The sequence below is a fragment of the Hippopotamus amphibius genome, chromosome 12, assembly GCF_030028045.1.
Source record: "Hippopotamus amphibius kiboko isolate mHipAmp2 chromosome 12, mHipAmp2.hap2, whole genome shotgun sequence".
Taxonomy (NCBI): Eukaryota; Metazoa; Chordata; class Mammalia; order Artiodactyla; family Hippopotamidae; genus Hippopotamus; species Hippopotamus amphibius.
The window spans coordinates 78,949,468-78,972,939 of record NC_080197.1 but is presented as its reverse complement, the minus strand read 5'-3'; the positions used below and the strand labels follow the sequence as shown (position 1 = coordinate 78,972,939).

Genomic DNA, 23,472 nt, shown 5'->3' with positions numbered 1-23,472 from the left:
CAGTCAGTCAAGCACATCCAGGAGCCGGGGGTGGAAGGTGCGCAGAGGGAGGGGCGGAGCTGCGCTTGAGGGGCGGGGATGCGTGGGGGAGGGGAGGGGCTACGTGGGCGGGGAGGGGCTGCGTGGGTGAGGGCGGGGCAGAGGGCGCAGGCGTGGGGCTGTGCGGGGCTCGTGCCCCTCGGCCTGGCGAGGCAACGCTGAGGGGCGGGCGGCGTGCTCAGGCCTGAGGTGACGAGGCCCGCTCGGCTTGGGGCCCTGAGCGGCGGCGCGGAGCGGGCGGAACTGGCGGCTAGAGGCGGAGCCGGAGCTCGGGGCCCGGAGCGCCGGGGAGGCGGAGCGGAAGCGGCGGGAGTCGCGCAGGTGAGGGCGCGGGCCTGACTGGGACGCGCGGGGCTGGGGTGGGGGCAGTCGCGGAGGGGACGGAAGGAGGCGGTAGCGGCTGCGGGGGACGCCGGCCGGGCCGGAAGCTGAGCCGGGAGGCTTGGGCCGGGTGACTTCCGTCTCGGCCGCCCACTGGCTGCCCTCCCGGAGGGGCCGGCCTGGGCGTCTGTACGCGGGTCCGCGTCCCCCTCCCCCCCGGGGGCCCGGGGCATCAAGATCCCGCCGCCCTCGGGGAGCCCCTGCCGGTTCGCGGGGAGGGCCCAGTCGGGCCCCGCGCACCTGCGCACCTCCGGCCCGGCTCTTGGAACGGGCTGCACTGGATGCTCAGACCCTCCCGTTGCGGCCGCCCTTCCCGGCCCCTGGTTTACCCCACATCACTTTAACCCTGCTTGGGTCCCAATTGCCTGGAGCTGAGCTGAGGGTCGGGCGTAGGTCGCGGGAGGGATCCCGAGCAATTAGAAATTTATAAATAGCATTTTGAGAGACGGGTTTGCTGTATGTTCACTTTCCTGGGAGAATCCAGTTTTTACTAGATTCTCTAAGGTAGCGCCCTCCAGTAGAAATATTACACGAGCCACATATGTGACTTTAAAAGTAAAAGAAAATGGCGAAATTAACTTAGTAATGCATCTTATTGCGCCCACTGTGTTTAAAATATGGTCATTTCAACATGTAATCAACATTTAAAATTTTAATGAGGTATTTTATTTATTTCTTTTTACTACTACGTGTGAGCTTTGGTGTATATTTTACACTTAGACTGTATTTCGGACTAGCCCCATTTCAAGTGCTCCTTAGACCGTGTAGCTAGTGGCTCTTATATTGGATGACAGGTCTTTCATCCCTGTCATCCAATATAGGATGGGCCAGTCTCCCAGGCCTGCAGACTCAAGTCCACACTCCTTGCCATGGTATTCAGTGTTTTTCACAATCTGGCCTGTGTTTGCTACTTGCCGGAGGATGGTTTTATCCTCACTGCCCAAACCACTTGTCCTTCCCCTACACACCTTTGTTATCTGTCCCTTCTGCCTGGGGTGCTCTCCCTGCCCTCTCTCCCAGGGCCTGTTAGGGAGGTACCCTTCTGCTAAGAGGTTTTCCTCACTCCCCTCACCGGAGAAGGGATTTATCAGTCACTCCTTCCTCAGTGTCCCCTAGCACTGGATTCATGGCTGGATTAGAGCACTTATCACCTGCCGTTGAATTGTCTTCCAGGCCCTCTTCACAGCTAGGATCGCATCCCATTCATCTTTGTTGTGACCTTGGCCGGCACCTGGTAGTTGATCAGCACTTGTTAGCAGACAGAATGAGGGAAGCACTAAGCTAACCTGTGCTCAGTTTCTTAATTCTTGCACAGACTTGCTCCTTCCTAGCTGAGGAGCACTGTGTCTGTTCTACCCCCTCGTGCATGGACACACACATGGGGTGTGGTGACTGACCGTGAGGAGTGCATCTCAAGATGAGCACAGAAAGTCCCCTCTGTCTTACAGGTGGGAGACTGAGGTGCAGAGCTAAGTTAGGATGCCCAGCAGATTTGCATCAGTGTAAATGCAAAGAGGGGCGGGGCAGGGGATTTTTGAAAGGAGTGCAAGTTCCCAGAGGGTTAGGTTCCACAGATGGTGTGGGATCAGCTGGCTCCACTTTGGTCATTTGATAGGAGGGAAGAGAAGTGGGGAGGTGAGGAGTTGCTCCTGGGCCCTGATGAGGATTCTAGGCAGGTTCAGGTCTAGGAAGCTGAGGGGTTCACTGCTGGAGAGAAGCTTGGAGAGCAGAATGTTCATCTCAGATCAGGAAAAGTGCTGGCCTGGGAAGGGTAGGAGAGAACAAGGTGGGTAGAGTGAAGGGCGGGGGAAGCCAACAGAGGGAGCTTGGTGAGGATATTGGTGTGAAACATTGAGAATAACCACTTCTCAGAGGGCAGTGCCATTCTCAGTCTGTAGGATGAGAAATGGAAAGAATCAGAGATTCAGAGAAGGCAAGCAGCTTGCCCCAGGTCACACAGCACTTGAAGCTGAAATGAAGCCTCCTAAACCCTCCCTGCCACACTTAGCCAGTCCTATCCACACCTCTATTGCAACCAGGGGCCCCAGCGTGGCGCCTACGAGAGCAGGTCTGGGGCACAGTGCCAGGCCTGATTAATGTCTTCCTCACTGTCTTCTACCAAAGGGCTGTGATTAGGCCTATTTATAGGGGCTTGATGCCTTAATATTCTGCCCGATGCCTCTCTTGCCAATCAAATCAGTGCCGTCTGCAGTGTGATTGCTGCTTTGGTGGCACCAGGGAGCGGAGTTAATTAAACCCAGTATAAATAGACTGACTCTGCCCTCCTCTTGCAGTCGAAGGAGTGTTTTTCCTTCCCGTCCCCCCAACTCCATGTGCCCCTCCTTCCTCCTGGCCCCTCTTAGCTCTGGCCTGGGAGAGCAGAGCCTGGACATCCCTATACCTGGAGTCCAGCCACTGACTATCCTGTCTCAGGAACAGGTCTTCAGGGGCCAGAGGAGAAGAACCTGTGAGTCCACATTTTCTGTGCTCTCCCAGACCCCAGTACTGTTTGGCTGTTGACATAGGCAATTTCCACCCCCAAATCCATCCCTCTTTTTCACTCTGCAGCCAGGGTTTCTTTCTTGTTCATCCAGGCTTGGGAGGTTGAAGTGAGATGGGGTAGGTAAGGGGTGCGTGCCTGGCCAGGTACCAAGCACCTTCTGGCAGCCCATCAGTGTTGCACCTCCTCTGAATGCTTCGCATCAGTCTCTGGTCCTTACCAGTTTCCCTCCCTCGTTCACCTAACAAGCATCAACAGAACACCAGCTTCTGTGAGCTCTCCACCTCCCACCAAATGCTGTCCCCCATCCCCCGGCCCAGGCTGAACCTGTGCAGACCGTTGGCGTGGGGGGCTGTGTACTCTTCTCCCAGCACCTTGCCCTATGGTGGGTGGGTGTGGGGGTGGTCCTGATGCTCAGTTCCCACCCCCTTGATGCTCAGTTCCTGATGCTCAGTTCCCACCCCCAGGTACCATGACCCCCACAGGGACCCAGCATTCGTTGGCCGGCCAGACCTATGCAGTGCCCCTCATACAGCCAGACCTGCGGCGAGAGGAGGCCATCCAGCAGGTGGCGGATGCCCTGCAGTACCTACAGAAGGTCTCTGGAGACATCTTTAGCAGGTGGGTACTGCTACCACCCCCACCTGAGCAGGGGTGGCTCCCCACCCTGGGCAGTCATCTCTCCAGTCCCAGAATGCACCCTTTCAGAGCACCCCTTTTGGTGGTTCTTGGTGCTGAGTGGGATGTGCCCAAGGGAACAAGCTGGGTGCCCAGCTTAGAACTTTTTCTCCTAAGAGCTCACTAACTACTGCCCCACTTAGCCCCTGAGTTCGCTGTGCATCCACAGGCCCCAGTGGTGGTAAGCTCTCCCAGGTCATGCTCTTCCCGCACGCTGGGGCGTTCCTTTGCTTATTCCTGCAGGCAGCAAATAATTATCCAACATGTCTTGTGTGCGAGGCTCTGTGCTATTCTTTTTAGTTACAGCAGTGAATAAGGCAGCATCCCTGCCCAGCTAGAGGATACACTCCAGCAGCAGAGACAGACTCGAACTGATTAATTACATGTCAGTTGATTACAATTGTGATAAGACCTATTGTTAATATTTTTGTAACATTTGCATCACATTAACTGTGTGCCACCGTTGACCTGAGTGTATTCACCGTTTGGTCTTCTCAACGACTTTTTGAAGATGTTCTGTTGTTTCCATTTTATAGATGAGGAAACTGAGGCAGAAAGGCCAAGAGACTTGCCTGAGTGGCAGAGCCAGGGTTCACACCCAGGTGTGGGGGCTCCAGGCTCTGGAATTACCACTGTCTCTGTGATAACAGAAGCCTGACTTGGTCTGCAGGGTCAGGGAAGGCATAAGTGAGGAAAAACATTGATGGCAAAATCTGAACAGTGAGTGGGAGTTATCATTAGTGGGTAGTTTCGGGGAGGGATGTTCCAGAAAGGAAAAAGGGCATGAGCTAAAGCCCCGAGGAGGGAGGGACCTGAGTGGAAGCCAGCATGGCTGGAGCAAGGAGCTTCATGAGGCTGGCGAGGTGGCCTCAGGAGTCCTTGATGATTTCAAGCAGGGAGTGGTGGCTGTTTGTACTGCCAGCGCTGATCTAGCACAGCTCTCGGGCTATTGTGATTTTTCATTCAGTGTTTATTGAACATGAGTGCATGGTGTTTGCTGTTTCTTGCAAAGGTCCCCCGTTTTGTCCTGTATACAGGTCCTATCTTTCTCTGGCCATGAGTTAGCCAGGACGGGCTTAGAGCTTCTCCTTCCTGGGTGCCCACACCGTGCCTCCCCCAGGCTGGAGTGTTCGACTGCCTGACTCAGGTCCCTCTCCTGGTCAAGTCTCCCCTACTGTCCCCTGCTTGTACCCCAGGCCAGGAACTCCTATTGCTGCAACACGCAGTCTCCTCCCCCACCAACTGGAACCCCATCTCTTCCCAGAAGCCTTCCCCAGTGGGGGCAGACAGTGGGGTCATTTTCTCCAACTGGACACAGTCCAAACCTTAGATCCACTTGACTCTTCTGCCTCTGAGCTGCCCACGCCTGTGCAGGATGTAAATGTAACCGAGGGCGGTGCCCCGAGGTAGTTAGGGTGTTGACTCTGGAGCAGACTTCCTGGGCTCTGATCTGGCTTCCCCATTTGCTTGCTCTGTAGCCTCCGGGAAGTTACTTAACCTCGCTAAGCCTCAGTGTTCCTGTCTATAAAATGGCGGTAATAGTGGTACCTTCCTCAGAGGATTGTGGTTAAGATGAAATGAATTGAAATGTGCAAAGGAATTGAAGTGCCTGGCACACAGTAAGTGTTTAGTAAATGTGCCCTCTTGTTATCAGGTGACATCTCTGCTCCTTTGCCGCATATGCTGGTCCTCCTTTAACCTTCTATCAGTAGTTATAGAAAATGTTAGATGCCCCTTTTGTGCTTATTTTTGTGCTAAATATACCCAAGGAACACATAAGCAAGAGGACACAGGCCTTTAAGAGCCATTAGTCCCAGGTTATGACCACCCCATGCCTCGTGATGGAAATGGAGGCCAGAAACAATCCATCGGAAACATGTGTCTCCTCACCAGGACTGCGACTGCATGCCTGCCTTTCTGTAAGGAGAGCATTGGATTTTTAGCATCCTTTCCTTTCCCTTCCTGGTGTTTGGCACCTGTAGACATTTTTACCCTGCCGCTGGGTGGGATGAGCAGAGGGCAGGAAGGCCATCTCACGGGAAGGGAGTGGTGAGTTAGTTGAATATGGGCTCGGTATGGCCCAGGGACGGTAGAATGCTCTGGAGCCTGAAACCTGCGTGCAGGTTCCCCTCACAGCCGGGTTCCAGGTCCCCCCATTGATCCCCCACCGCGTGCCCAGCATTCAGGACAGAAGGACACGATGTGTAGCACGTGGTTCCTGTCCTCAGGGACGTCATCATCTAGGATGGGAAAGCAGCCGTCTGAGCTGGTTCTGAGCCTCACAGCATGCACTGTGTGGGCTCCTAGGGATCTCGAGGAGAGAGAAACGAGAATTGGCAGCGCGTTTATCAGTCAGACTCCCCAGACCAATTTAAGCAAAAGTAAGCAGTCCATAGAGCAGGCGTTGGAGCTGCAGGGCTAAATGATGTCTTCAGGACCTGGTTTTGCTTTCATCCCATCCCCGCTTCCTGCTTCTGGGTTGGCCCCGTTCCCAGACAGGCCTCGCTCTTGCAAGGTAACCAGTAGGCCCAGAGCTCATACTCAGGCTCAGGTCCAGCAGGAAAGACCTTCCTCTGCAGCAGTGTTTCCTCAGAAGTCCTGCCCTCCCACCGGCCTGGCCTGGCCTGGCCTGGTTCCCACTGCTGTCCCAGAGCCAGCGGCTCCGGGTGGGGTGGGGGTGACACAGCAGCTGGCTCAGACCTTGGTCACGCACCTTACCCCTTGGCCCTGGTTTAGCCCCACTGGGAGTGTGGGGACCGAGCTTGTGGGAGTGATGGCGTCCTCAAAGGAAACAGGCTATTACAGAATGAGGAGGGAACAGATGCTAGAAAGGAAAACTACCGCCTGCTCTCTCGGGTCAGGAAAGGCCTCCTGAAGGAGGGGCCCGAACAGGCCATGCAGGACAGGTTCTGGTGAGATGGGCTGGGGAATGTGGGCCTGCAGGCCCTCTGCTGGGGCCTGGAAATGGGTGCAAAAGGCTTGAAGCCTGGCTGAAGTGTGGTGCATCCTGGGCTGCGGAAGCCTGAGTACCTCGAGTGCTGCCTGTCCCAACAGTTCACTCTTTCACTGCGGGGCAAGGGGTGAAAGTCAGCCCTCCATGTGTCTGTGCTTTCGGGAGCCCTCCTCTCACTGCTTTATGTCCCCACAATGCTGGGGATAGTCCCTGGCGGAAGGAGTGGGCAGGAGGATATGGGTGAGGGGAGAGCTGGACACGTCAGTTAGGGCCGTGGGGGCTTTGCCCAGCTGGATGGGGCTTTAAGCTTGAGTCCAGGGTTTTGGGAGACTTGTTAGGTTCTTGAGCCAAAAGTGATGGGACAGAAGAGTTTGGGGAAGGTTCATCAAGCAGCTGTCCCAGCAGACAAGGAGAGGAGCTGCCCCAGGGCCAGGGGGTGGGCTGGGGTGCGGGGTGGGGAGGCTGCGGTCCAGGGGGGCTGCAGGCAGGGAGGGTGGATAAGAGACACTTCAAAGGGGATAATGGCAGGACATGATGACAGATTGGGAACAAGGGTGTAGGGGAGGGAGGAGTCGGGGACCATAGAGAGTGGCGAGTGCTGACCCCTGACCCCCATCCTGCAGCTGTATACAGGCAGGGGCTCTTCTGTTTTTATAGGCTTTTGTAGTGGAGCTTGGAATCTCTCCCCTTGAATGTGCTCCTCTTGCAAAGAAGAGATGGGTGGAGAAGAGATACTTTATTCACTTCTCCCCCACTGCTCCCCCAACCTCAGGCCTAGGCCCAGCCCCTCAGCCCCATTGGAACCTGTGCCCAGTTCTGCAGGCAGGTGAGCTCGTGGAAAATGAGCATTCCAAGCCGGTTCCTTCCTCCTGCTCTGCCGCAGCAGAGCCTGTAGAGACAATGACAAGGACCTTGCAGGCGCTTGGACCTGCTCCTTGCAGCCCCTCCCTGGCTTGTACTGCCTAGCAGACCTCCTGCCCTCACCTGCCCATCAGCACTTGGGAGAAGCCAGCCTCAGAATACCTGCCCGGAGACATCCCCTGATCCACGAGACTTAGATGAGAGGCAGAGAGGCTGCAGGAGGAGCAGGGCAGACTGTGACTGTGTGTGGACGGTGGGTGCTGTCACTTGCCCTTCTTGGTGGCCCCAGCCTGACCACTTTGCCTCTGCAAAGCTTTTTCCTTTCCTCTCTTCTTCCTTTCCCTTTCCTTCCTCTTCCCTCTTCTCCCCTTTTCACCTCCCCACTCTTTCTCCTTCTCCTCACTTCCTTCCTCTATTCTCCCCCCCTTTCCCCCTCTTCTCCCTGCTGATTAGCACCTGGTGCCTCCCAAGGTTAGGAGGCCTCAGTCAGCTGCCTGCATAATTAGCAGATCATTCTTAATTACCCCAGTGAGTGAAGATAAAGGGGAAAGCAAGAGCTGTAAAGGGAAAAGCAAGAGCTGTTCAGGGGACTGGCTAGGGGACTGGGAGTAAGGGTAGGGGAGAAGAAGCAGCAGTTAGGGCCAGGGGGGTGTCCCCCCACACACCCCTAGCAGCTGACTGGTGTGAATGACTGGAGGGTATGGCAGTCCTGCAGGGGCTCGGGCCTGCCTGGCTTCATAGGAAATCTTCCCATATAGTCATGGGGGTCAGCTTTGGAGGTGGTTGGACAGGGAGCCCAGGCACTGTCCTGGCTACCCTCCCCCACAGGAGGAGAGTGTCCCCTAGGCACCTCCTTGACCACCTCATCCCCCAGGCCCCAGCCAGAGGAGCCTTCTGCACTCCACTCTCCATGGTACTCCCTTGCAGAGCACTGTCTCCTTGTCTGGAACTTTGTTCTCCGTGTCTGCTTAGCACTGCCTGGAGCCCCTCACCCCTCCTAGTCTGTGGGTGGTAAAGGCAAATGTTGACGCGTTCTTGGGACAGGTCAACTTGTATGGGTCATGAGACATGCAGTTGTCCATTTTGACCTTTATAGCTATTCCAAGATGTAGAAGTTACAATTCTTGTTTTTCAGCTGAAGAAGGTGACACATAGACCAGTTAAGTGACCTGCCCAAGGCCACACTACTGCTGTCCCCAGGTCTTTGGGACATTATAGTTGTTTATCTCCTTGAGAACAGGTGTGTGTTATCTGATGCATCTCTATCCCAGGCTCTGAGCAGACTGATTGAGCCAGTTGCTTCCTTGCTGGTGTCCTGGTGCTGTGCTGTAGGGATGTGACTCCAGTGATGGTGAGCCTGGAAACTGACCTGTCGTGAAGCCAGCCACCAAGCCAGGGGGTCTAGATGAGGAAAACAGGTCACCCTCTTGCCACTATCTCCCGCTCATGGTGGGTGTTGTTAATCTGTCCTGGCTCTTGGTCCCAGCCCCCACGCGGCCAGCAGGCCATCCTAATAACATTGTCTTTCAGGCCATCACTGCCAGTCTGTAGAGATGACACATGAATTGAAACATCTAACCTCTTTCTCACCCTTGGTCTGAGATTAGGCTGCCTGGGGGCTTTGTCAACAAGCAAGCCGTTGCTTAGACTTACAGGCTGTTGGATTACAGGTGTCTTCCATTCCCCCCTCCTACACAGGACTCTCCTCTAGAGCATCCCTGGCATGTGGGCATCCAGCTGGAATCTGATTGCTTTGCAGAGCCGTGTAGCTGTTTACTAGAAAGTTCTCCTTATGCAGAACTGAGGTCTGCTTCCGTGTAACTCCTCCCATTGGCTGTAATGCAGCTCAGTCTAGGGTGACAGAGTAAGTCCAATCGCTTTTCCACCTGACAGTACTTGTGATCGTTCTGATATCTGAAGGGAATTATCATATTCTCGAAGTCGTCTCATCTTTAGCCAGAACATCCTTCAGTTATCTTGAATGATGTGAGCTTCTCACTCATCACCATCCTCATCACCCTCCTCTGGACATTTGTTAACTTGTCACTTCTTATCCAGCCAGTATGTTATAGTTCAGGCACTGTCCCAGGTGCTAGAGAAGCAGCCGTGAATCGGACAGACCCTATAGCCTAGAAGGGACTTCAGAGTCCCCTTAACATGTGGTACCAGTTTGAAGGGGATACGGCTGTGCGTGAGATGGGTGCCTGGCATAGATTAGCTCTGTTTTCTCTGTTTCTCCAAGATGTTCCCTGTTTATTGAAAGAAGGTGGGAGAGGGACAGGAGCTGTGTGCTCTAAGATCTCACCTCCTTTCCAAGTTGCTTAATGTGCTTTTTTAGCTCACTGGTAAACAAAGCCTCCAGGTCCTCCTTCACCTGAACTACTGCTAAACCCCCATCCTCTGTGTTTGTGCACTTGACTTTTTAAACCTGAACACTGGGCTTCATGTTCATTCCTTATCAGTTTTCTTATCTGGGCTTCTGGCCTTTCAGGATCCCATGAGTCTTGATTCTGTCGGGCAGACCACTTTGGGGCCTCCCATTTGATACCGCTAGCTTACTTAATCAAGCATTGGATGGGTTGCACGGGGCTCTGCTGGAGACTTTCATGCAAGGCTGAAATCAGTCCATACTTGAGCAGTGCCTTTTGGGTGCTGTTCTCTGGCTACGATTTTTCCTAAATGTGCTCTCCTCCAGCCTCAACAGCTCCATCTTGTCCACGGGATTCTGTGAGAAGCCATCAGAATCCTTGCTGACTCAAGCTGCACTATGTGTAAGGTTTTCCCCTGATACGCCAGTCTAATAACCCTGTCAAAAAAGAAATGCTGTGAATTTAGAACAGTGCTGGCCCCGGGGATCTGCCTCTTCCATTTCAAATCGCTTAGGACCCTCTATTTAATAATCCATTCCAGAAATTTGCCAGGGTTCATTGTTAAGCTTGATGTCTGCAACTTTGAGAAATGAGATGGAAGACCCAGACAGGGCCGACTGTGTCTGGCTCCAGTTCCAACGTCTCTCCCACCCTCCACGCCGCCTTTAAGTGGAGCGGTTACATAACCAGGAGGTTGCTTTGGCCCCGGGCAGTGTGGGGCTGAGCCGGGAACTAGAGGAGGTGGCCTGTGCATGAGCAGGGAGACCATTTTCCCTACTGGAAAGTTGGGGCTCAGACAAATCGCTGGTTCTGCGTCTCTCCTGGAAGGCGACTCTGCCTCTTGTTCTCTGTCTGCGTTGCTGCCCTACTCAGACCAGCCTGTCGAGGAAAACTGAGCTGGTTTGGGTGCCTGCTTGTAGCCTAGCCCTGCGTCCCTGAGCCCCTGCACGTCAGGGAGACTTCATTGGGGGTGGAGACCCCTGGGTTGTGAAACTGGCTGATCGGATATGTTCTCTGGTGGCCCAAATTTTTTAGAGTTGGTGGGGGGTGGTTTAGGAAGATTGGGCCAGAGTCTTCTTGACTGTTTAGTTCAACCATTAAAGAAATCCTAGAGTTCCCTGGCAGTGTAGTCTCTGACCCCAGGGACCACGGGGCCCCTCTGCTATCCATCCACCGCGTCCTCTGGCTATTCCCTGGGAGCTGAGCTTGCAGCTTGAGTCTGCCTCGTAGGTGGCCATGGGCAGGGGCAGGTGTTCCTGGAGGTAGGGGAGCGCTCAGGTGGAGGACGCCCTGGCAGGGGGAGCCAAGTTCCTTTGTGGTGAGAAGACCCTCTTTTTGCTGAATAAAGCAAGTGAGGCTCATGTGCGTTTACCCTTGGGGCACGTGGTGTTAGCCATTCAGTAGCTGCAGAGGGAGCCCTGCAGGTGCCAGGCACTGGGACACAGCAGAGAACAAATCCCTTAGCCCAGGAGCGTACAGGCAGGAGATGCGTGGTGACAGGTGGCTCTGTGTGATGAAAGAGCTGGCTGGGGGTTGGAAAGAGACGGGTGCAGTTTTTGTTTTTTTTTTCTTTAAGAACTTTTGCTGAGATACAGTTGACATACAGTAAACTGCAGGGTGCAGTTTTAGATTCCTAAGTCAGGGAGGCTTCGGCGAGGGGCTCAGTGAAGTGGGGGACCAGCCGTGTGGGTGTCTTGCGGGGGAGGCAGAAGCCACGTGACAAGGCAATGTATGGTGTGTTCAGTAGTCGGGTGCTGCATTGCTGGCTCCCGCTAATCCGGGGGAGGGGCAGTGGCAGCCCGACCACAACCATGAGAACCATGGTGGGGATTTGAATTTACCCACAGCCGCCTGTTGTGTTGGGCAGTTCCTCGTGGACAGCTCCAGGACCTGAATTCAGGCCCAGCTTTGCCTGTCACTCAGCCTCACTAAGCTCTGGTTTCTTCCACGTAAGTCATGACAGTTCTGTCTGTGCTCACCTGGGCCTAGGCTGAGCAGAGAAGCACATTTGGCAGGCGGGAACCACGTCCCTTCACATGGCACCTACAGCTGCCAACTCAGGGCCAAGGTGATCGCCCATCCCTACCCAGAGCTCCAAGGAACTTAATATAGTCTGATCCTGGACCTATCCGGTTGGATGGTCCTGGTAGAGGTCACCTGGGCAGTTCCAAGATTGGCCCTGACAGGTATCACTGTGTTTTAAAAGCCTTACCGAAGGACTTCCCTGGCAGTCCAGTGGTTAAGATTCCACGCTTCCATTGCAGGGGACACAGGTTTGATCCGTGGTCAGGGAGCTAAGATCCCGCATGCCGTGGGCATGGTCAAAACAAAGAAACACAAACAAACATTTCCCTACCTGAGCCCCTGGCTTCACGAGTTTGCTGTTAAAAGCAGAAGGGGTGCAGGAGGCTGCAGGGGCTTGGGGAGCAGCCTCCAGCCCCTGTGATTTTTTTATTTTTTTGGTGGCAGGATCTCCCAGCGAGTGGAGCTCAGCCGGAGCCAGCTGCAGACCATTGGGGAGAGGGTCTCCTTGGCCCAGGCCAAGATTGAGAAGATCAAGGGCAGCAAGAAAGCCATCAAGGTAGCATGTGTGGCCCTGATGCTCTGTCTGGTCGTCAGTCCCAGAAATCCCATTCTTTCCCCCTCCCCATGCCTCTGAGGCTGTGGGTCACTGCTCCAGCCACACCTGAAGCTTTCCTCCTGCCCAGAATCCCTCCTACCCCAAACCTAGGCTCTCTGGAGCTTGTCAGGCCCCCTGAGGAAGTGATCAGACTCCCTGTGTCCACAGGTGTTCTCCAGTGCCAAGTATCCTGCTCCAGAGCACCTGCAGGAGTATGGCTCCATCTTCACAGGTGCCCAGGACCCTGGCCTGCAGAGGCGCCCCCGCCACAGGATCCAGAGCAAGCACCGTCCCCTAGATGAGCGGGCCCTGCAGGTCTGATGGGGGGACCTGGACACTGGGGGGAAACGGAGGCCCGTCACAGGGTTCTGTGCCCCAAGAGGATGCGGACTGCAGTGGGGGAGGTCACTTTGGCCTGGTACTGAAACCCACCATCCCTCTGTCACTTCCTGTCACTCCCTCACTCCCACCCCAGGAGAAGCTGAAATACTTCCCTGTGTGTGTGAACACTAAACTGGAGCCTGAAGATGAGGCTGAGGAGGGGCTGGGGGGTCTTCCCAGCAACATCAGCTCTGTCAGCTCCTTGCTGCTCTTCAACACCACCGAGAACTTGTAAGGGGACAGGAGAACGGGCTGCGGAGGGGTACGGTGGGGTTGGCCTGGCTTAGTGGGAGGCTGTGGGCACCAGGCTCGGGTGCAGCAGAAGTCTGCAGCCCGGGAGCCAGGAGGCTCCTGAGCAGCTGGTTTTGCCTTGTAAGGCCTGGGAGGCCATAGTACAAATTAACTGTGGCCCTGATCAAGTAGGAAAGGTGGTCCAGACTGTGGGCCTAAAACAGGTGCTGGATTGCCTGACCTCCACTGCTCCTCTGTAGGTACAAAAAGTATGTCTTCCTGGACCCCTTGGCTGGTGCCATAACAAAGACCCATGTGATGCTGGGGGCGGAGACGGAGGAGAAGCTGTTCGATGCCCCTTTGTCCATCAGCAAACGAGAGCAGCTGGAGCAGCAGGTGGAGAGGGATGATGCTCGGTGGGCCCGGGTAGTGGGGTGGGGACAGGGTGGGGGGAGTTGTGGCCCTTCCAGCACAGTCTAGGTTAGGGGTCTGATGAGCCCCCTACTGTGCCTGGTTGTATGTAGGGATGTGCAAGGCCGCTGGCCGCCTGAGGCTGAACTGTAGGGTCCGTTCCCCCACAGCTCCTCACATGCCCCCATCCCACAGGTCCCAGAGAGCTACTTCTATGTGCCCGACCTGGGCCAAGTGCCTGAGATTGATGTGCCTTCCTACCTGCCTGACCTGCCGGGCGTGGCCGATGACCTCATGTACAGTGCAGATCTCGGCCCCGGCATTGCCCCATCAGCCCCTGGCACCATTCCAGAGCTGCCCGCCTTCCACACGGAGGTGGCTGAGCCTTTCAAGCCAGGTGAGTGGAGAACTGGAAACGGACTTGGGCGCGAGCTCCCCTGCTCGGCCACTTTCTTCCTGAGGCACCTCACCTTCTCACGCTTCTGTCCCAGACTTAGAAGATGGGGTGCTGACAGCACCCCCACCGCCGCCACCACCACCACCACCTCCCCCAGCTCCGGCGGTGCTGGTCAGCGCTCCCCCACCTCCGCCCCCACCCCAGATGGTGGTCCCGCCAGGACAAACTGCCAGGGAGGATGACAATGGTGGTGTGTCTCCTTCAGGTAGGAGCAGTACCAAGGCATGTCGGGCGGGGAAGGGGTTTGCCTTCTTTGAGGGTGCCTCTAATTTCTGGATCTCCTGAAGGATTTTCTGTAGGTTAGTTAAGTGGTCATAAATTCTGAATTTTCAGAATAGTTCTAATTTCAAAATCTTGTTCTACTGGGTTCATAAAATAGCGGTTTCAAACTGTCTATGGAGCCCTGGAATTCTAACCTCCAAGGTAGAGGGAGCCTGGAGGGGAGCTGTGGGCCCCCCATTCTCCCTTAAACCAAAGGGAGAAAGGGGGTTACCGATAAACATGGAAAACTACAGCAACAAGTATCCACGTGGCCCTTAAATTGTAGAACTTCAGTTTTACTCACATCTCCCAGTATGTCTCCAGTGTTGGCTCCTGTGTCAAGCGCAAACATCCAGCACATTGACAGTTCCGAGGGTCCACCTGTGCAGCGTGACACCTAAAGCGGGTGGGGCTGGAGAGGGACCGACCGCCTGAGCTCAGGCAGATGCAGCCAGCATCTGGGGCCCATAAGGTCTCCCAGGGCGCCGCCCCACCACTGTGTCCTCCTCGAGGAAGAGCCCTTCCTCTCAGCCACTACCCAGGGCCATCTCTGGGCCCCAGAACCCTAGGCAGGGCTGGCCCACAGCCCGGCCCCACCTGAGCAAGCCTTTCTTCCTCGCACCCTTTCCACCCCAGCCCCGGTCCATGGAGCGCCCAAGGAAGTGGTGGACCCCTCCAGTGGCCGGGCCACTCTGCTGGAGTCCATCCGCCAGGCCGGGGGCATCGGCAAGGCCAAGCTCCGCAGTGTCAAGGAGCGCAAGCTGGAGAAGAAGAAGCAGAAGGAGCAGGAGCAAGGTGGGCCAGACCCGCTGCAGGAGGGCGCGCTCTGCCCACCGCCCCTGCTGTCCCCGGGGGGTGTGTGTGGCTGCCCCTCCGGCCTGGGCCGCAGGCTCCTTCCTGGGTTTAGAGCCTGCTTAGTGGAACTTTCCTCCTGTAAGGGACAGAGCCTTGGCCACTCAAACTACAAGAGCCTTCTTAGACTCTGCCAGTTGTCCAAGGAAATGGTCAGGCACCTGGGATATTTTTAGAGACGGGGACCTGGCTAAGTCCTGCTTCTCTAGGCCTCTTGAGGCTCTGGATTACGTCAGCTGTGAATCCCCAACGCTGACATAAATACCACATCTGGGCCTAAAGCAGCAGTGCCCTGGGAGTCCACAGTCCTGAGTCCCAGCTCTGCTTCTGGGCTTTGCGCTGTGACCCCAAGCAAATTGCCTAATCTCTCTGGGCCAGATTCCAGTGGGGCTACGCGTCTGTGCCCTTGTCTCACAGAGTGGCTGTGACTCTGTTACTCAGAGGTTACTTAGTAGTTATCTTATTAGCACTGACCAAAGCTCCAAGAGCTGTTGTGACACGTGGCTGTGGAGGGGCCAGGTGTGACGACAGCACAGAGGACACTGTGATTAAGCCCTGAGGGTGTCACACAGGCTGGATTCGGTCCACCCTGGTCCCTTCATCTTCTCCCTGTGGCTTTCCCATGACAGTGAGAGCCACTAGCCAAGGTGGGGACCTGATGTCGGATCTCTTCAACAAGCTGGCCATGAGGCGCAAAGGTAGGAGGCAGGACGCCGGCTGCCTCGTTGGCTGAGGTCATCCATGTCTTTTTTTCTGTTTTCAAGTCTCTAGGGTCTGGGTGGACTGGTGCCCCAAACCAGCCCCTCACCTTCCACCTTTGCCCTCCCAGGTATCTCCGGGAAAGGACCTGGGCCAGGAGGGGCCAGCGAGGGGCCAGGAGGAACCTTTGCCCGAATGTCAGACTCCATCCCGCCTCTGCCTCCCCCACAGCCACCCCTGGGAGAGGAGGATGAGGATGATTGGGAGTCCTAGGGGCCAGCTCCTTCTTCCCCTGAGCCCCCGACTGTATCACGCCGACACGCAGAACAGCTGGCCAGGCTCCTTGGAGGGATGCTGACTGCGGAGGACGTCCAGCTCTGTTGCCTGGACCTTCTTCAAGGAGCAGGGAGGCTGCCTTCTGAGCCCAAACTGCGGGCGGGGGCTTGCTCTCTGCCTGTGCTCCATCCAGCCCCTTCACTAGCATGTCTTCCCTAAAGAGACTTTGTGGTGAAACAGTACCTGAGTCAATAAAGATGTGTGATGTAAGAGCCAAGCATAAACCAACAGTGCCCTTTTAATTAAGGAACTACAGCTGCACAGAACACAGACGTCCCTCCGAGGTGGGTCTCAGGCAGTGGGGGTAGGGAGAGGTGCAGTCAGCAGGGGCAGACGGAGGGAGGGACGTCGCCACATAGGAAAAAACGTCTCAGCGACAGACACGGGGGTCTCTAAAAATAGCCTTGCTGAGAGCCTAATGGCCCTTGGCATGATTGCTGATGTCAGGGGAGGAGGTGTCTTGCGTCTGCTCCAGTGGCTGAGAGGGAGGGAGGGACCGCTGACTTGGAGGACCTGGAGCCACTCCAGGAAGATGAACCTGCTGGCAGGGCTGGGAGCAGGTTAGGGAGCAGCACTGCAGGAAGAAGTGAGGCCAGTGGGTGGGGGTAGAGCAGTTCTTAGCAACTTAAAGAAGGTGGTTGAGGTGACCAGAAGCCCCAGGGTGGGGAATGTTCTTAGTTTCCAGGAGAGGGTTGGAAGGTCTAGAACACCTCATTTTAGTGAGAAAGGGAGAGGCAGGAGGGACTTGGCTCCACATCACCTCTGAGAATGTGGACACCAGAGAAGGGTGGAGATGCTGCAGCCTCCACAGCCATCCACGGAAACTGGCCGGGAATCCAGGCAGGGAGCTGGCCTCGGGGCCATGCTGAGTGGAAGACAGACTCGATTCCAGGGAGGGCAGCTGCCTGGGGCCAGACCCAGGAATGGCGGGGCCACTGTTCCTTCAGGATCAGCCTCATTTTCTCCTGTGGGCTTTTCCACTTACTCCTGGATCCGGGCAGCCTGCTGACTCCAGAAGGGGGCTACCATGCTCTCCACCTGGGTTTCACCTTCTTGGACAGGATCTCTCTGCAGTCCAGGCCCAAGACAACATTTCTAGTGGGAGGGGTGAAGGAACGGCCTGGTGACCAGGCCATGGTGCAGCTGTCTGTCAGGAGGAGCCAGACTTCTCTCGATGAAACTGCGGAGAGAGGGAAAGACAGTGAAATACTAGGTTGGGGAGGGGGGCAGGGGAGGAGAGGGGAAGGCAGGACTGACCTTCCGCAGAGCAGCAAAGGCAGGGCCAAAGGTGGCTTTGACCTCCACACGGTCCTGGATCCAGGCCGGCAGCTTTGCCAGGACGGGTGGGCGGGCATACCGCTGGTCCAGCAGCACTATGCTGGCAAAATCCTTCTGGTGCCTGATGGCCCTGCCTGGATGGGAACAGAGGGTGGGGCTCCGCATTAAACTTGCCTCCCCCGCAGTGCGTTTCTACTGCGTCCCCTCCCCATGCTCAGTCCTCAGGCTGGAGAGATGGCAGGTGAAATCCCTCCTTCCTGGCACCTCACTCTCCAACCCTCCATCCCCAACGACCCATCCCGCCAGCAGGAACAGCCCCAGGCTCACCTATGGATTGGTTGACGGCCTTCATACACAGGTTCTCCACCAGCGCCTTCCCAGGAGGGGCCTGGCCTGGGGCTCTGGGCTGAGAAGGGCAAAGGAGATGACCTATCAGAGTGGATCCCTGCCTAGTGTTCTCTGCAACAGTGACACAGCCGGGCTCTGGAGTGAGATCAGTGGGCCTCACAGGCACAAGCAGCCGACTTAACAGGTGATGGCATGGAGGTGCTCAGAGGTGTGGAGGGTCGTCCCATCCCTCTGGAGCAAATGGGACACACGTCAAGGGGCAGTGGGGGAGTCACAGCCGTGGAGTGCCCTCTCCTCTCGTCCTCCCAGGCACTGGAGGTACTCACAAGGGTCTGGTCCAGGTAAGCCATCTTCTCCCGCAGCTCTGCAGACCTGATGTTGGGGAAGGGCATGCCCACCATGACCACACACCTATGGCGGAGGCACATGTGAGCCACGGCAGGTGACAAGGGGGCCGTCCTCACCCACACCTCAGCTTCCCTCAGCCTCTCCCTCCCCTCACCCCTGCCACCTCCAGTCTAGACCAAGGAATTGAGTCCTGATCAAGTTACAGGCTGCCTGATTTTCCACCTGGCCCCAAAGGGGCAAATCCAGAGTTGTTGAATCTGTGCCCCTCGAGGGTGCCGGACCTGAGCAGTCAGCCCGGGCACGGACTCAAAAGGTGCCAGATGGGCGGGTGCCAGAGCCCCAGGAGATGAGAGGCCTACCACTTACCGGCCAAGATTGTCAGAGAAGTTGATGCCTTCACTCATCTTCCCTCCGACCACAGAGAGCAGCAGGGCCCCTGTCATGGTGCCCCCCGCTGGGCTGCAGTGCTGCAGGAGACACCCAGCCCCAGAGCTGCAGAGCCAGAGTGTGGATGCCAACCACAGCAGTTTTAGCTGCCAACCCCACATGCTCTCTGGACCCAAGACCTCAGAGTTACACCTCTCACCTTAATGCACCTGGAATACTCCAGCAGCACCTGCTCCACCTGGTTTGCTCTCTTGGGCTCCTGAAATATCTGAAGGTAAATAGAGAACATCTCCCAGAAAAGGGCTTCAGAATGCCTGGGTCTTGGGTTGCTCTTGGCCTTGTTTTCCAGATTGGGGACTGGAAAAGCCCACAGAGCCAGGGCCCTTGGGGAGAAGCCTTGCATGGTTCTCAGGGATTGGAAGTGGGGGTAAGGAACTAGCAGAAGCCCCCACACAGGAGAAATCCCGGGAGGAACTCGGTGCCACCATCCACACAAGTGGAAAGTCCAGCGAGCAGTCACTCACCTTTTTCCTGACAGCCAGGCGGGCCAGCAGACCATTCTTGTCCCAGTGGGCATGGACTTGGCGTTGGTACTCATAGGAGGGGAAGAAGCAGATCACCCCTCCTGGCACCACATTGCAAAGGTTACAGAGGATGCGGCCCGTCTCATCCATCTAGAGAGGGAAGACAAGGAGTCCTCCACAGAGCCACTCCTAAAGCCCCACCCAAAAAGGCTCAAAGCCAAGTACAGAGACTCACAGGTTACTGAGGTCAGGAAGAAGGAGCATGGCCAGATGGCTCCCCCTGGCTAGAATGCGCACCCTCCCTACCATACACCCAACGATGCTTCTGGAGCCTGGCAGCATCTGTGACACACCACTGTGCTCACACACCAGAGCTGAAACCCACTACTGGGATGCGCTCCATCTGCCCTTCTCCAGCTCCCAACATCCTGGTGGGCAATGGGGGATTAAGCCCCATCTGTGACAAACTGGGCACCGAAAACCCCAGGTGCGCCACTAGAGGTGTGCCCCCAACACCTGCATCCCTGTCCAGGCAGGGCCCATAGAGCCAGACAGCAAGAGAACCAAAGGCAGTGAGCAGCCTGCTCACGAGCTTCGTCTGAAGAAAATGTCCTCAGCAGACAAAGGGCTGAGGGTGGGGGGGGCTCAGAGCTTGCCTGCTAAATGTCTAGGTGGATGCTGCCACCCTGCGCCAGCTGTGCCTGGACGCTCGGCCCTGGCCAGAGTGCCCCCAGCCCTCCATCTGTCTCCTAACCCCACAGACACTGTGGTAGGGCACGCTGGCTTATACTGACCATCTGAGGCAGCTCTCTCTTCTGGTACGTGAATTCCAGCTGCTGGTTGGAGGGCCCGCTGCAGATGACGAGGGGCAGGATGTTGTCTGGAGGGATCACATGACCTGGCGAGACCCAGGGAGGCTGACCTGGAGTCGACTATCCCGCAAGACAGAGTCCAGAAAGAGCATCCCCCAACCCTGTCTTCCAGACTAGGAAGAGCAATTCACAGCACCCACCCTCCACCCCATTTCCACACAGAACTGACTCGGTGATGCCCAGGCCTATCCGTGCAGATGGAGGGAACACCGAGCAGGAGAGCCCGGAGATGGTGAGCTCTTGAGGAAGGTGGCGAGGGATGAAGCTGCCCCCTTGTGGTCTCAGCCCCTGAGCTGACAGCAGCATACTGCTGGACTATGACAAGAGGGCCCCCGCCCCCAACCCCAGGCTTGGGTCCTCACCACAGGAGAACTCCACTACGCGCTCAGCTGCCACCCCGGCACACGCCAGCAGCTGCTCCCGCAAGTCAGACACCTGCAGACCACAAGGCCAGCTCTGTAATCTCCCAGAGGTCTGGGCCAGGAGGCAGCAAGTACAGAAGAACAGAAAAAAGAGGTAAAAGGAAAGGCTGGTAACATTCGCTGAAAGAAAAAAATATTAATGATACCCAGCGTTGGCAGCCTCATTTAAACTACCTGTGGGAACAGCAAGGGAAATTCAGCAATTTGAAACAGTGGCTTTCAACCCCGGCTATGCAACAAAATCACCATTTGGAATTAAAAATATACATATAATATATATGGTCAGGCCCCAGTCCAAACTATTGAATAAGAATCTCTAGTGGGAAGACATGCATTTGTATTTGTGTTTTTAAAGAGCTCCAGGTTTTTTCACCTATCAAGCTGGCAAAAATCCCCAAATTTGACTACTCTCTGGAGAAACAGTCATTCTTAAATGTTGCTGGTGGGATATAGAATAGTACAACTCCTGGGGAAGGGGAATTTGACAATGTTTAACAAATGACATATTTTTACTTTTTAACCCACAATCCCGTATCCAGGCATCTCCCCTGAAGTTCAGCTCCACAAACCGAATATATGCACAAGGAAAGTTCTTGTGACGTTATTTGTAATATTCTCCATTTCAAGAGACTGGCTGAAGCAGCTACCGTACCTCCACCCAGCAGAGAACCATGCAGCCAACAGAAGGAATGCAGACCACCTACTGATTGAATTTATTTACATGCATTTATTTTTTGCCCTGTGCATTAATAAGACATGATCGCCAGAGCATGCTGGGAAGTCAAAGCTGATTGCATTACCTTCAATGTAAGTATGAAAGGAAAGGGGAAAAAAATACTTGCTCATTTTTGCAAAATAAATTAAAAAAAATTTTATATATGTATTTTTTATATGTGTGTGTGTGTGTGTGTGTGTGTGTGTGTATATAAAATGAAACATTGGCAGGATAGACCAGCAGCTAATAAAAATGATTACCTATGGAAATGTGGAACAGTTTGGAGATGGACAGAAGTGAGCCTCTCTGAATACATCTTGTTATATAGTTTTGACTTTTGAACCATACAGATGTGGATGTTTTTAAAAACATAAAAGGCTTCCTAGGTGGTGCAGTGGTTAAGAATCCATCTGCCAATGCAGGGGAAACAGGTTCGATTTCTGCTCCAGGAAGATCCCACATGCCGTGAAGCAACTAAGCCCGTGCGCCGCAATTGTTGAGCCTGCGCTTTAGAGCCTGTGAGCCACAACTATTGAGCCCATGTGCCACAACTACTGAAGCCCACGAACTAGAGCCCATGCTTTGCAACAAGAGAAGCTACGGCAATGAAGAGCCTGCGCACTACAACAAAGAGTAGCCCCTGCTCACCGCGACTAAAGAAAGCCCGCATGCAGTAACGAAGACCCAACACAGCCAATAAATAAATTAAAAAAAAAAAGTAAAAAGGCAAACTGTAAAATTGAAAACAAACTGAAAGAAAGCCTAAGCTACCTGTCAAACTCAGAAAACAACCACAGAGAGAAAAGCTTGATTTCAAGTGACTTTGTATCCCTAGTGACCACATATCCTAACAGCAAAAAATGCATGTAAATAAATTCAATCAGTAGTTTATTATTAGAATATTGGGGGGGAATGAACTGGGAGACTGGGATACCAAATTGTACACTCAAAAAAAAAAAAAGAATATTGGTATAATTTTGAAGCTATTTTTAAAAGTGTATTGTGGGATAGAGTAATCATGTTAATGTAATAAGAAACCAAACTGCAGCTTAAGAGATACTGTGTGAGGTCAAGTAAAATGACTGATTTTGATACAGAAATATCACTGTGGACTCACGATTTCTGAAAATGATTCCCTAGGCCTGTCCCCTGAAATGGCCTATAAACAGACATGGCCCAGGAGTGCTGTGAACACCCCAGCTTCCAGATGTTGGTTTCTAAGTACCAACCCCATTTGAAGAAACCAGGGCACCTCGGAGAAATGAATGATTCCAGGCCTGGGGCAAGGAAAGCGTTAAGGTGAGCCTGGGACATTTTTTGTGCCGAAAGCAGAGAAGCATCCCAAGGCTAACAGGGCCACGTCAAAGGGACCAGAGCAGCATGAGGGGTTCCCACAGGCCAAGTCTGAGAAAATCTGAGCATCAAAAACAACAAATGTAAATGATTCTAATACATGAGTGAATAAAAATCTATGTCTATACACAAGAAAGAAAAATGGAAAAATAACAGAGCTACAGGGGCAACTCTAACAGGCAGCTGAGGTTGGGAGCTGAGAGCTTGAGGAAGTTAAAGAGCCTTTATCTTTCAGCCAGTAAGTCCTGTTCTAAGACGCACCCTAAGGAAGTGACCACTATGCAGAGATGTGGTTGTATCCTACATTCTACTGTTTAAAACAGAAGAACTGGGCTTCCCTGGTAGCACAGTGGTTAAAAATCCACCTGACAATCACATGCCGTGGAGCAACTAAGCCCGTGAGCCACAACTACTAAGCCTGTGCTCTACAGCCCGCAAGCCACGACTAATGAGCCCACACTCTGCAACTACTGAAGCCTGAGCTCCGCCACAAGAGAAGCGACCGCAATGAGAAGCCTGTGCACTGCAACGAAGAGTAGCCTGCGCTTGCCGCAACTAGAGAAAGCCTGTGCGCAGCAACGAAGACCCAGCGCGGCCAATAAATAAAAATAAATTAAAAAAAAAAAACACAGAAGAACTGCAAATTGCTTATATATCTGACAAAAGAAGAGTGGTCGTATATAAACAGACTCACGTAACGGAATGAAGTGCAGTCAGGTTGGCCAGAATAAATGCATATTTGCTGACAAGGAAAAATGTTGAAGACATTTTGCTGCTGAGTGAAAAAAGAAAATTATAACAGCAGCATGTGGAGATACCAATTTTGTTTTGTTTTTAAGGTATGTATGTATATTTGTAAAAAAAATATATGAATACAAAGACTATTATAATGACATACACCAGAATGAAGCTTTTGCTGGTGGAATTATGATCTGTTAATTCCTGGTTTTGCTGGTCTCTGCTCTCTACAATGAAAATATAATACTCTCCTAAATATACATATTAAAAACTAAATTTATAAAAGAGAGCAGGTTGTATCTATGGTGGCTGCAGGAAGGGAATGGCACTGCATCCAGGGTCTGAAACTCCAGAATGGCTTTCTCTGGAGAAGTGGCTACAGCAACACCAGCCCAGTGCACGGCCCCTTCCACCCCAGACCCCGGCCACGAGACAGCACAGCAATGCCACCTGGTGGA

The 23,472-nt window shown here is 54.2% G+C and overlaps 2 protein-coding genes across 7 annotated transcripts in view; one reads left to right on the top strand and one right to left on the bottom strand.

Moving 5' to 3' along the window:
- Positions 1 to 196: 196 nt before the first annotated feature.
- WASHC1 (WASH complex subunit 1) lies at positions 197 to 16,246 on the top strand. The gene is made up of 11 exons (XM_057701768.1): positions 197 to 360; positions 3,388 to 3,541; positions 12,251 to 12,362; positions 12,570 to 12,716; positions 12,877 to 13,013; positions 13,274 to 13,409; positions 13,620 to 13,821; positions 13,916 to 14,086; positions 14,779 to 14,937; positions 15,624 to 15,692; positions 15,824 to 16,246. The coding sequence occupies exons 2-11, from the start codon at positions 3,393 to 3,395 to the stop codon at positions 15,964 to 15,966; spliced, it is 1,425 nt and encodes a 474-aa protein (XP_057557751.1). The 5' UTR covers positions 197 to 360; positions 3,388 to 3,392; the 3' UTR covers positions 15,967 to 16,246.
- A 1-nt stretch (position 16,247) lies between these two features.
- Positions 16,248 to 23,472, bottom strand: part of DDX11 (DEAD/H-box helicase 11) — a 31,136-nt gene continuing 23,911 nt past the window's right edge. The window contains exons 20-29 of one of the 6 annotated variants that reach the window (XM_057701764.1): positions 22,971 to 23,051; positions 20,149 to 20,260; positions 19,709 to 19,812; positions 18,915 to 19,064; positions 18,590 to 18,658; positions 18,370 to 18,470; positions 17,982 to 18,066; positions 17,635 to 17,713; positions 17,287 to 17,441; positions 16,248 to 17,209 (exon numbers count right to left, since the gene is read on the bottom strand). In XM_057701764.1, coding sequence (XP_057557747.1) covers positions 17,180 to 17,209; positions 17,287 to 17,441; positions 17,635 to 17,713; positions 17,982 to 18,066; positions 18,370 to 18,470; positions 18,590 to 18,658; positions 18,915 to 19,064; positions 19,709 to 19,812; positions 20,149 to 20,260; positions 22,971 to 23,051 — 966 coding nt within the window. In that variant the 3' untranslated portion in view covers positions 16,248 to 17,179. Of the gene's footprint in view, positions 17,210 to 17,286; positions 17,442 to 17,634; positions 17,714 to 17,981; positions 18,067 to 18,369; positions 18,471 to 18,589; positions 18,659 to 18,914; positions 19,065 to 19,708; positions 19,813 to 20,148; positions 20,329 to 22,970; positions 23,052 to 23,472 lie in introns of all 6 variants that reach the window. The other 5 variants (XM_057701765.1, XM_057701766.1, XM_057701762.1 and 2 more) reach the window with 5 other exon arrangements.